Source organism: Rattus rattus, chromosome 16 (genome assembly GCF_011064425.1).
Source record: "Rattus rattus isolate New Zealand chromosome 16, Rrattus_CSIRO_v1, whole genome shotgun sequence".
Lineage (NCBI taxonomy): Eukaryota > Metazoa > Chordata > Mammalia > Rodentia > Muridae > Rattus > Rattus rattus.
In genome coordinates, this window is record NC_046169.1 from 35,252,070 (window position 1) to 35,265,608 (window position 13,539).

The 13,539-nt window shown below is 46.5% G+C and overlaps 1 protein-coding gene across 1 annotated transcript in view; it reads right to left on the reverse strand.

Annotated features, from left to right (window-relative positions):
- Med13l (mediator complex subunit 13L) overlaps positions 1 to 13,181 on the reverse strand; it is a 204,426-nt gene extending 191,245 nt beyond the window's left edge. Inside the window, 1 exon segment of the mRNA XM_032886705.1 lies at positions 12,690 to 13,181. Coding sequence (XP_032742596.1) covers positions 12,690 to 12,761 — 72 coding nt within the window. The 5' untranslated portion in view covers positions 12,762 to 13,181.
- Between the last annotated feature and the right edge of the window lie 358 nt (positions 13,182 to 13,539).

The following is a 13,539-nucleotide window of genomic DNA, read 5'->3' on the forward strand; positions in this document are numbered from 1 at the left end:
GGTGAGTAAATTATTTCCAGTGAGGTCTGAAAATGCTATTTTACAGGTATACTATTTATACATGTGTGTAGCTGACAAATTCCCTCATGAAAATCATACAGTATCATCACCAAGCTCACACTGCTACACACAGTGGAATAAAGCTGCATCAGAGAACACTGACCCTCGACTGGACTGCTTCAAATACTTCTGTGCTCAGTGCCAATACTGAAGTCTAGGCGTTGTTAAACAGGCTTTAACACTTATCATTCAGAGCTCACAACTTTCTGGAAATTTTCAAGTCAGCTCTTTTAGATCTTAACAGTGCAGCATACCTACCTTGTAAGAAAATCTGACAATACAATTCAGTTACTTTAGAATACAAATGCCTACCATTCTGAGTCTGTGTGGAGTGTAACTGAGCTCACCACATAAAAACCAACACAAGCCATTTATAGTAATAATGTCATTAGAAAAGTCTCCAAATACAAGGAAACACATCTACTTCAAATCAAGTTTATAAAATAAAGAAGTCGGTTTATTAGCTTTCACAATCCAAAGCATGGGTGCTCATGAAAGTATCTAGTATCTACAGTGTAACTAAATGTTAAAGGGTTCTACAGACAGATTCAAAACAGTGCCATCTGTCAGGATGGCAAAGCCCAACTTCATCATCAGAGTGCCAAAACTAATAAAATATATTTTAAATATATATCTCAGGCACTTCATACACACTAATGAATTGAGTCTGTCTCATTCTGTCTCTCTGACTCTCTCTCTGTCTCTGCCCCCCAACCCCACCACACACACACACACACACACACACACACAGAGAGAGAGAGAGAGAGAGAGAGAGAGAGAGAGAGAGAGAGAGAGAGCGCACTGTGTAGGTCAGAGCATAATTTTTGGGTCCAGAAGCTAGAACTCAAGTCATCAGGTGTGTGGCCAGTCTCCTGAGCACCCGGGTCACCCAACAGACATGAACTGAGCTGGGAACCTGACACTAAATCTGTGTCGATGGCACTACTTTAACTGCTTCCAAGGCCTTAAACACTAAGAACCTGAGTTTGGGGTAAATGTGCTCTGAAATAAATTCTCCACAATGAGCTGCTCAGGTGTTACTGAAGCTGATTTTCTTGGGGACTGCCATAGGTTGTTAAGATGGCTCTGTGGGTAAAGGTGCTTGCTGCCAAGTCTGAGGACCTGAGTTCAGTCTCCAGAACCAAGGTAAAAGGAGAGAACTGACTCCCAGTTCTGAATATTCCCACTTGCATATGCAGGTACACAAACAATAGGGATAAATGTGGGTTTTTTTTTTTTCACTTTAAAGTAACTACAACCCTTATTTAGAGTCATTATATAACTAAATTTCCTTAAAATATCTATTATTCTAGTATTAAATCACTCTTTACAGGACTTCAGTGCATGTTTTGATAGGAAAGTTACTTTCAGAAGAGAGCTACACATATGCACACATGCACACAACTACACATATGCACACAGCTACCTACTCTTCTAAAGCTGAGGAAATGTTCACTTTCGGGGGAGGGGTTGTTTTGTTTTGTTTTGTTTTGTTTTGACCAGGATCTCAGCACGCCAGGCTGGCTGACCTGGAGCTCACAGAAACCCTCTGAACATCTGCCTCCCAGTGGTAAAATTAAAGGCATGCACTGCCATGTACAGCGCACCCTTTCTTTCTGAGAAGTATTTTCTGATCCTTGTCCGCCCTCCGTATTCACTCAGTATACAGGCCGACTACGGTCCACCTCCACTGAAAACAAAGGTCACTGCACCACTTACTCAGGGCTTGAGAGAGCAGAAAGTCCAGCAGGCCTACAATCCATTCATTGTGTGCGTCTGCGTGTGCCTGTGCCCCAGTGAGTGTGCGCGAGGAGACACAAGGACAGCATGTGGGAGCCCATCCTCCCATCCCGACTCACCATTCCATGGTGGGGTCCTTCCCTCACTACTGTACCACCCACAGTTGCATGCCAGTGCCAAAGCCAAGCTCCCCTGGGTGCTGTGCTCAAGCCCGAGACTTATTAAAGAAAGCTCCTGTTAAATCGGGTATAACACAGGTTTACACAGCTTTAATCCTAGCACTTGAAAGGCAGAAGCAGGCACATCTTCATGAGTTTGAAGTCAGCCTGGATCACCTAATGAGTTCCAGGGCAGACACAACTACATAGTAAATACCTGTCTTTAAAAAAAAAAAAAAAAAGATTGTTACAATGAACCACTGTAACATGAAATGCAAAATGCAAAAGCTTTAGTGACAAGTTAATAAATTGTGAAAGTTGTCCTGTGCCCTCCACATACCTGTGGCAACTGTCCTCTTTTCCCCCTCCACACAAATAAATGAAAATTTAAAAGACAGATTTTTTTTTTTTTTTTTAGGATTTTATGTGTTCAAAATAAAATCCAGTGTCTAACCCTTGGACTCCCACTGGAGCTGCAGGGAGCCGGCCCGCCCTGCCCCTCCTCCACACTAGGGCTCTCCCACTCTCTCCCATCCTTAATCTCTAAGAGGCCCCTTCAGAGCCAGGCCAGTAGGGATTTTGCTAAACTACCAGATTATGCCTCTGCCTTTACAGTCTCTCTATTGCTCCTAAATCTACAAAAGCAAACCTTCAATAGGACCTTGCTTTTCTCACTCCCTCAAGAGCCCCATGCTGGCTCAGAGCCACCTACCCATCAGCTCACCAGGACAACCTCCACCCTCACGGTCACTGACCACTGAGCAGACAGACAGCAAGCCTCTCCTGCCACTCAAGGCCTATAAGTGCCTTAAAAACTGTGATTACCCGGTTGTTTACTCTCATGTCAGAGGAGACCAATCTCACTGTCTACTGAAAGCACACACCCGCACACACTGACTTAAATGCACCCGCAGCAGCAGGGTCAAACAGGAGAAGTGATCATCATCCAGAAACTACCGTGGAAAATGTGCAGAACCTGAAGGACGGTGGCTCACGTGGCTCAAGAAGTCATGTGAAAGAGAGCAGTCCTAGAAAGACTCTTAAACACATATTCAACCCAATGCCATTTAACACACCACTTTTCTTCAATCCATTCTCTTAATAGTTTCTCTATCGTCTTGGATTATCTCCCATTCTCATTTCGTGTGCCATCTGCTCGTTTAAGACTTCACGTCTGTCCAGTCTCTGAAATATTTGTCACTTTAGTCATTAGCACCTTGCACAATGCAGCTCTGTCTCCTTAAAGTTCAGAGCTCGATTATTTTAGAAAGCTCAAGATTATTTTAACATCATCATTTCTTAATCTAAACTGGCCTGCCTACACTTTACATTTTCCACCTAATGAAAATTCCACCTCAGTAAGTGTCGGTGCTGTTTTAAAAGGAAGCCGAGAAGCAGGGCCATAAACTAGAGGGTTCTACAGGCCACCTCAGCAAATTCTCCCAAGCAAACTCAAGAGTCCCACAGAACTCCCTTCTCACTCCCCAGCAGGCCCCAGCCTACTCTCTACCCCTCCCAGGGCCAGCAGAAAGTTCCCCTCTGGTCTTCTCAGTTTCAAGGCATCACGCAGCCCATGCAGCTCCCTCTGGGCCTGACATACAGCATCTCAGAAATTAAATCGTACATGTAGGTCTTTTCCCCGTGCGTCAGACCCTTAGCCCTTTGGTAAGTACAAGCTAGATTTTAATCATTTCTGATGCACACTATTCCTAAATGAATTATACATGTCCTAAATTTCTCAAACACTGCATACAAAAAATTAACATTTCTAAATATTAGTTTATTGGCTATTCCATCCACTCTCACTCCCAAATCCCTTACATCTCCTTGGGTCTCAGAAGTCCTCATTTTCCACATAAAACAGCAAGCAAAAAGCCTGTGTGTCAGACTAAGGACAGAAGAGCTCTACGGTAGAGACACCAAACCTTTCCTCCTGATAGCATCACAGAACCTGCCAGTGCTCTCAATGTTAATGAAGGGTGCCAGTGAGGAGAGCCAAACTCAGGGGGGAAGGGGCCTGCACCCTCCCTGAAGAACTGCTGCTCATTGTGAACACAGCACAAGGCCTCTCCACACCCTTCAAGCATCCTCCAGCCAACAGTCCTTGTCTGGGCCTGAAGGGCAGGCCCCCTACCTCGGATAGGCACTCCAACTGCCTGAGGCAAGGAGGTCTAGACTGCCTCTGCCAGCCCAAACAACAAGCTAGGGAAAGTGCTGCTGGATCCCTCCCACTGTGGGACAATCCTGAGGGAATAGCAGGAAAGCCATGTTCTCTATCTCTAACAGTCTCCACGTGCAGCACAAGGCAGTGGGAATGAACCTTTTCTAATTTAGACTACAGAGTACACCCTCATGGTAACTTCTAGTTCCAATGGTAAAGTTAAGGCCCTATTCACAGTCAGCATGCCTAACAGAAAGACTATAGATCTATGAGAACCTTCCTTCAGTGACAACGCAAAGCTGAGACACGACCAAGGTTGTTCAATGAAAATCAGAAAGTATACAGACCTTAGCTCCTTTCTTTGCAAAACAGAACAAGGGAATCGGCACAGCAGGCTAACCATGATTTCATGTTAAGAATAGTTTTTATCAGGTACTATTTTTGACATTCCTTAAGAACAATCTCAAAATGTTAGCATACTTGCTATTAAAGGTCGAAGGGCACCCTAGAGCTGCCAAGGAAGTCATCCATCAACTACCAAGTAAGAGCCGGGGTTCAATTCCTAGTTTCACCAGTTATAGCTCAGAGTTGGTACGAAATCCTCCAGTACTTAAAATACATACACGGGGAAATCCCAAGTGAGAAGAAAAGCCACATGCAAAGATGGATTCCACATCTCTTTTCACAGCTCACATGTGAGGAAAAACCCAAGAACAGCATAGGTGTGAGCAATTCCATCTCTTTTCCCTTAAAAATGGTGAAAGCTGAGGCTTCCCCCAGCCTTTCAGGTGCCGGCCTGCCCAATGCTCACACGGTTATATGCTTGAGGTCTTGGGTGCACGTCTGAAATCCCAGCACCCATGCAGAAGCCTGAGAAGTTCTGAGAAGAGTTACAAAGTGAGTTCTAGACCAGCCAGGATCACTGTGTCTAAAACAAAATGTGCTCAAATGATTTTCTCACATGCCCCAACTCGAGTTCACAGGTTGTGTCCAGCCTGATTTGCCCAATCAATAAAAATTTTAAATCGGCCCAAGTTTCTCTATTCCAGTTCACTGCCTAGTGAACTGGGCTCTTTACTGGACTCATAAAAAGTGACCTTGTGACTAAAGGCTGAGAAAAAGCCCCCTGCACAGCCTGTAGAACAAAAGGTCAAGGCCCAGACCTAATTCCCAAAGGGTTACAAAACTACAGTTCAGCAAGCGTAGACAATCCAGGATACTGACACGCTAGGGTGCATTCAGTCTTACTAACAAAATCCAGGGACAGAGCTAAACATCTAAATTATGCTATAGCAGTTTGTGTGTGTGTGTGTGTGTGTGTGTGTGTGTGTGTGTGTGAGAGAGAGAGAGAGAGAGAGAGAGAGAGAGAGAGAGAGAGAGAGAGAGAGAGAGAGAGAATATCTCTATGTAGCCTTGGCCATCCTGGAACTCTACATAGACCAGGTTGGCCTCAAGCTTGCTCATAGAGCCTGCCCACCTCTCCCTCCTGAGTGGCAGAATTAAATAAAGGCATGAGCCAGCTCAAAGCTCTGCAGTAGCATTTTTTCAATTAGAACCCAAACAAGCGCTGAGGATGCCTCCAGGATGCTTAACAGCATGGAATAAATGCCTAAGTGCAGGGAGAACCAAGATAACTGTGCCCTAAAAAACCTCTTCTCCTCAGAGGTGTATCAAGACTCTGAGCAACTAGTTCCACCTGTGGCAATCACGGAAAGCTTCAGAGAGGAGGTGATCCCGGAACAGATGTTTAAAATGAGCAAGCCTAGTTTGGGGTTGGGGGACAACTGTAGCCCTAGCACTCTTGGGCAGAGGCAGAAAGCCTACCCAGAGCCCCCAAACAAGCTCCAGGTACACAGTGTAGCCCTGTCACAAATACTCATCTTCCTAAAGTTTAATAAGATGCTAGAGGGTCACACTGAAACATTTCCACCAGTATTACAAAACTCCTGTTCACAATTATCTGTTTTATTTGAAATAAATGATTTTTTTTTCAATTCTAAGACCAAATGTCTAATGGCCAATTAGTGCTGTGACTTGATACAAATTAAGAATAAATTATAACCAAAAGAAAATAGAAAAAATGTCCTCTTCATTCCCTTAAGTGTGCACACATACATGCACATATTTGTGTCTGCCTGTCCGAGGACAACTATGGAGTTCGTTTTCTCCTTCCATTGTGTGGATTCTGGATGGGGAACTTGGGGCAAGTACTTCTGCCAAGACCTCTAATAAAGATTCAGTAATCTCAGCACTGCCAAGGCCCAGGCAACTGGATTACCTTCAGTTTGAGGCCAGCCTGGGTTCTCTAGTGAGTTCCTGGCTAGCCTGGGCTACAAAACGATACGCTGTCTCAAAACTAACAAAAAGAAGAGAGGGGAGAGGGAAGGAAGAAGGGGTGAGAGGACAAGGAGTGAGAATATGAATGTTTGAATGAAAACAAACAAACAAACTACAAGCTCCTTATTGACCAAGTCAAAGCTGCAATATGCAAGTTTATGGAGTAACCCAGAGACTCCTTTAACACTACTGGAGTCTCACTACATTAAAAATGGTACAGAAGGGGTTGGGGATTTAGCTCAGTGGTAGAGCGCTTGCCTAGCAAGCGCAAGGCCCTGGGTTCGGTCCCCAGCTCCGGGGGGCGGGGGGTACAAAATACAGAAAGCTGTGTGCTTTATTGTGAAGTGATGCAAATACAGCTTTAAGAATATCCTACCACAATTCCCCCAGAATGAGAAAATAAACATTCAGAAACACTAAACTGAAGCAGGAGAGACACCAGTGAAGGAACATTTGCCTTGAGAAAACTGCTTTCTCCCAATTTCCCTCTGGGAAGAAAGAGTCATCTTATGGTTTTCAGACTAGAATCCAAACAAACGCAAAAAGATACTTCCTTCAAGGAGACCTGTGCAGCAAACATCACCAACATGCACACACAGGGAAGCAGGGCTTCCTAGCAGCAGCTGTCCCCAGCAGTTGGAAGGGGCGGTCTCCTCACTGCTGCCTTACAAGCAGTACCGTACAGGAGCACAGGAAAATTCCACAAAGCAACAGATCTCAGCTTTTTAAGACGATTTCACAACTATTTTTAAATCAGCTAAAGCAAAGAAAGGAAACTATGCTGATGCACATAAGCACCTACAACTAAAAAACTGGGCAAGCATGGGCATCTCATTCATGCAAATGAGCCTGAATTTACAACTCCTCATTTATGTTAATATTTACCAAGATTAATGGAATATCACCTCCCCTATGTAATGAAGTCAGTTCTCTCAACAGAACAAAGCTAACACCTTCAAATCTTTCAAATAAACATTGAAAGCATATAGCATAAAGGGGAATTATCTGAGCGGGATCAAAAGGATGTGATCCAGCACTCAATAAGGGAAAGTCAGACATTCCAATAACACAAACACTGAGTCTCTAATTCTAAAACTCTAGGCGGGTCCTAAGAGGCAAATGTGTGTTGACTTGTTTTATATTTTTTTTTTCTTGTTTTGCTGAAAGGGGAAGCTACTCCCACAGGCCATCTAATTTACGCTATCTGATTAACTCCCCTTGCAATGCACTGGATGCTACTTCTTTGCAACAACAAAATTATCTCTAAAATGACAAACAGAGATCGATCCTGGTACACGGCACCTTCTGCAATCTGCCCAGTGCATTCATATGCACTCTATGCACGCTTAAAGCACGCTAGCAGTAGTGCTGGAGAGTCTCCTCTCAGTGCTTCTAATAAATGGTTAGAAAGCACAGGTCACCAGTCACACCTACTACCCAACCACATTTTAATTTTCCTAAGCTTTATCTAATCTCCCTCTCTCTCACCGGCCAGCTCCTGTGAGATAAACACACCATCCTTTCCACAGGAGGGAAATCGGTACCTGTACTGGCTTAAATAACAATGTTATTATCTTCTGAAAAATAAGTCAAGGCTTCAAAAATATCTAATCTATCTCTGAATCAAACTTTGATAGCTGAATTACCTATTCATAAAAAATCCATTCAGATAATCTACAGCATCCCGGTACACACTGAGAGTTCCATCTCAATGCTGCCTTTACTCATCTCAGAGTATAGATCCTGGACGTGTCTGATGAATACAATTAGCCCACAATTAACTAGGCTAAATTAGCTAGCGAACAAAAAAGATCAATTTTCCATACTAATTAGCATAAGTCACATCTATGAGCTAACGGTATTTAAAGAAATACCTTGAGAGACTTTTTTTCTATATACATCATCTTAACATGTCCATGGCAAAACGACCAGAGTGCCTGCACACACTCTACAAACACTTCCTGTCTGGCACACAAAGAGAATGGAATGGGCCGGCCTGCTTCGCCATGAGCATGGCAGGGCCTTTGGCACATGTGGATCTCAGGCACATTATTTCGCTTTAAATTATGAACGCATCACACGTACAAATGGCTCTTTAAAACGGTCCAGTAAACTGCTACACTATGCCTTAAATTGCTGTCTATTATGTACTTAAAAATATTTACTAGCAATTGGAGGTTAATATGGCAACCATTACCGGGTAGCAATTATTGCCATTAAAAAAATATAAATACTATAATGCCATGTGCTACTAACAACAAATGCTGAACAGAAAACACATTGGCATATTATAAATATTTTCATTAAAGGAAATGAACCATCATGAAAAAGATGCTTTAAACGTACACTTATTTTAAATATTAAAACTGCAAACTGGACAAAAAAACCCAAAAACAAAAAAGACTGTGAGTGTATCTGGACGCTCTGACACCTTGGCAAATCTTCCCTCCTCTCCATCCCGCACTCCCCACTCTAGCTTCTAGGTTCCCAGCAGCTCAAGTTTTCTACAGTTACAACTACCTTCCTTTCCTTAGGGGACAGAGAAGGCCCATAAGACAACAGGAAATTACATCTACAACAAATTACCCTAAAAGCTTCAGATACAAAATGAATGGTCCTGGGTAAGACATTAAGTACTAATGGGAGTACACGTGTTTTAATTCAGTGAGGATTTGACAGCATTATTCAGTTACCTACAGCCAAGGAGAATTTAAGCAAACCAGACATGAATGTGGAGAAAATATCTAGAACTTAGAAGTGTCCCCCAAGTCCCAGTACCCAACATACTTAAGTCTAACCTAAAGGGCACAGAGTCACTTTCTCCACAGTATCTCAAAAGAAACACAGAAAGATACACTGAGCATCTGGAAACTATAATGTTTCTTCACTAAGGGATGAGTTCAGGGCCACATTTTCTACAGGGCCACACTGCTACATTTTCCAAAAATGAAAACTAAGCACACTTAACTTGATAGACAGCATGAGAAAAGTTTTGTGTCACAAAGGACCAGTCAGGCACAAATTTCCTGCAGCAGTGGCTACAAATCTCACAGGAGGAAGAGTGAGAATCAGCACAACGAGGACCCATATCATATGCATCCAATGGCCTTTTCACAGGTTAGGGTGGGGGTGGAGACAGAAAAGAAAGGCTAGGAAATGGGACTCCGGGCAGTGTCAGAAAACAAACTCCCAGGAACAAGAATCTACAGGGCCTGATTGCCCAGTCAGCCTCTGCTCAGCCCTGGTATTGGCCTCAGGATCTCAGGAAGGCGTGGCTCATGGTTCCCTCAAGGCTCTGCTCCAGCTTACACCTCCATCCACGCTAACAGGAGCACGTGGGTGGGCAGTGTTCTAGAAGTGACTATGCTCTACTCAGAAACAAAACTGCAGGCCAAACTGTTCAAAAACACAAAATGCTAGGTACCTGGAGTTCTTCTGACACAAAACATGATTTTGAAAAGATGACAACTGTTTCTCCTATGGAATCAACTCTTCTATACGATATTCTTTTTTTTTTTTTTTGGATTTTTTTTTTTCCGGAGCTGGGGACCAAACCCAGGGCCTTGCGCTTCCTAGGCAAGCGCTCTACCACTGAGCTAAATCCCCAACCCCTCTATACGATATTCTTTAGGCAATGTATTCTCGATAAGTAAGTTGTTGCTGTGTGTGCACACTTCAGGGAAAAAAATTTCAACTAAGAATCAGAAAAAAGGACTGTCGGCAGATTGTCCTTGGTTTTGGTTTTCTGTGGGTCTCTTTTATTATTAGGTTTGGTTTTTTAAAAATTTTAGGGCTAGAAAGATGGCTCCAGGGTTAAGAGCACTGGCTAATCCTCCAGAGGACCTGGGTCCAATTCCCATCACCTACAGGGCAGCTTACAATGGTCTCCAATTCCAACCCCAAGGAATCCAACACCCTCACACAAGTACACAAGGAAGCCAAACAACAATCAGTGCTTATAAAATAAAGATAAAGTTCTTAAAAATTAAACAGCATTTATCCACCTCCATATAAACAGTCTACATTTTTAAACCAATCTAAAGATTTCTGCATTCCAAAGAAGTCACCCAAAAAGTTAATTGTACTTTATATTCCAAAGTCAACTTTTTGGTTTAAAGATGTTAGGGGAGAAATAACCAGAATGCAGTCAAAATCAAAGTTCAGAATCTTCAACAAAGAATCTGGAGCGTCTCTTCTCTACCCCCTCACTCGCTGAAGCTGAGAGAAATGAGGAAGGATCCTAGAGTTGGGCTGTTCGGCCGGCAGGCTTGCATTTGCCCACACAACACATTGTATATAAATTAGCCACATGCACACAGCACTGCTGCTCAGCGTGATGACAGTAATGTGGGAGCTCTCTCCAACTAACGTGGCTGACTTGGTTATTTTAATTACCTGTAAAAGTGTCATTGTGATCCCCCAGTCGACAAATTGGGGGGGGATTAAATACCCCGCTAGTCAATACATTTGCTGATCTATGAAGGTCCCTGAACCTAATACTAAATGACAGACAGGGGAAGTGGGGGTGGAGGGGTGAAAAAAGAGGCAGAAGTAGTTTTATCTCACATCAAAAGATCAAGAGTAAATTCCCACAGTAGTAAAAGGAAGAACCCCAACTGCTAACTGAATCTTGAAACTCAGCCTCTGGATAAAATTCGGGGTGACCTGGAACCAGTCTGCTTACAAGAGTGGAAGCAGGGGTACTGTGTCACTCAGTCTTTGTAGGCCAAAATCATGCTTGATTTCTTTATCGGCATGAAAACAGAATGACACTTCCAAAGTTGGCAACAATTCCTATTTCTCCACTAGTCTCCAAGGGGAGAAAAAACATCTATGCCACCCATAATTAAATGTAACTAATTACAATTTGAACACTAAATTATTTATCCAGTGTAAACAAGGACTAAGAGGAAATAAAGCTTCTATCTACAGCAGGGGTTCCAGAAAATAATTTGCAATAAACGCATGCTTTCCAAAAGGCAGCACCCACAACGCTCCCCCACCAAAATTGGGCACACAACTTAAAATAAGTTCAGTTTTTAAGGCTAAATTAAATAGGCCGTTCAACCAATTTTCCAATTATATTCTACACTTGAAACATAATTGCCTTACATCTGTTTACAAATCTTTGCTCAATATTTAAACAAATTCGTACTCTCCGGGGCACAGAGCTCCACATACAGTAACTCAGGCACAAAGCGCGTATTTAAAGACCACGCACTCCCATTATCAGTCTAAGCGCCAGGTTTAACAACGCGAATGTTTTCAGAGCTAGGTAATACGACCCAATAAAAAGCAAAGATGGCATTTACCACCAAATGTCACTGCCACCGCCAGGAAAGAGTTGCTGGAGCCCTATACATTTTTAATTTCGATGAATCGAGCCGCCGCCACCCGGTGCCAGGCTTCCAGAAGAACAATTGACACCCTAAATGGTTCGAGATTAAGGCAGGCGATGCACTTCCAAAGCAAAAGTTGTCAATTATCAGAGGCGAGAGCGGGAGAGGAGAGGCGAAGGCAGATAAAAGCGATGTTATCAAACCGCCCAGCTTGTTGCTCGCGCGTGTGTGTGTGTGTGTGTGTGTGTGTGTGTGTGTGTGTGTGTTTTCCTTGTTAAGGCAGAGAAAACAGTTTTTAAAGGCAGCGGAGAAGAGCGAGGAGCAGCAGCTTCCTCCACCTTCCGTGGGCTCCGAGCAACGGCTCTCCCGCTCTCCGGCATAGTAAGCCTCGAGAGGCGGGCGGCTGTCCGTGTTTACAACCGCGCGAGCTCCAGCTGCCAGAGTCCTTTGCCTGACACCATCGCCTTCCATCAACTGTTTTCGGGCGAAATCGCAGGTGTCATTGTGGAATTTAAAAAGAGAGAGAGGGAGGTAGAAAGAAAGAGAAATTCAGAAGGCAGACGCGGGCGAGCGGCCGATCCGATCGGGAGAGAGAGGGCAAGCCTGCAGATCACCGGCGCCGGCGGCTGCACAAGGCGGAGAAGCCTTCCACATTTCGGGAAGGAGGAGGAAAAAAAAAAGAAAAAAGAGGGGGGAAGGGGAGGGGAGGGGAGGGGGTGTGATTGCCACGGAGGTGGGCGCTCCGAGCGCGCCCCGGCGTCCGCAGCGCCCCGACTTCCACACGCACGTCCACGCCGGGCGCCGCGCTCGCCGACGCCGCCAGGGCTCCGGGAGGAGAAAGTTGCGCGGCGGGGAGGTCGCGCCCCCCACCCGGGCCCCCGCCCCGCCACTCACCAGCGAGAAGAGGTTGGAGTGACAATCCTCCAGGCTCGCCCCGTTCGCCACCCAGTTCGCCGCGGCGGTCATGGTCCTCCGCGAGCCCGGCCGCCAGAGCGGGGCATGTCGGAGCGGGCCGGGCCGGGCGGCGGCTCGCGGGCACCGGGGCGCGAGGCCGCGCTGGAGGCCCGAGGGCGGCGGCGGCGGCAGCGGGGGCGGCGCGGCAACGCCGCCCGCCTCTGTCGCGCAGGGCCGCCGCCTCCGCCTCCGCCTCGCCGCCTCGTCGGCCGCCTTGTTTATCTCCAGCCGGCGGGCGACTCGCCCTCCGCCGCGCCGGCGCGTGAGGCACGCGAGCCCCGCAGCGGCCCGGAGCCGCCGCCGCCGCCGCCGCGCGCGAGCCCGCGAAGGGGGTGCGGACGAAGCCAGCGGGCGACCCCGGCAGCCGAGCGCCGTCCCTCCTTCCTCTTCCTCCCCCCCCCCTCCTCCCCAGTCGGCCGCGCTTCTCCTCCCTCCCCGGGCTCGCTCGCTCTGACAGCAATGGCGGCCGCCGACCGCGGCTCGGCCCGCCATTGGCTGCGGCGCGTCACGTGACGGGCGCCGGCCGCGCGGGGGCGGGGGGGGCCGCGGCGGCAGCGGTGGCTCGCGGAGGCGCTGCTGAGCCGAGCGCGGCCCTCTCGGAGCGGGGACGAGCCAGGAGGGAGAGAAAGAGGTGCGGGCTGCCGTGGGACGCCGGGGCTGCGTGGACGCCCCGCCCTGGGCGCGGGCGCGCGTCAGTCGCGGGCCGAGGAGGCCGCGGCTTCCCCGGCGCGGCCTCCGAGCCCTGTTAGCTGCTCCGGCCTGAAGCGCGGCGTGGGCCGGCCGGGCCTGT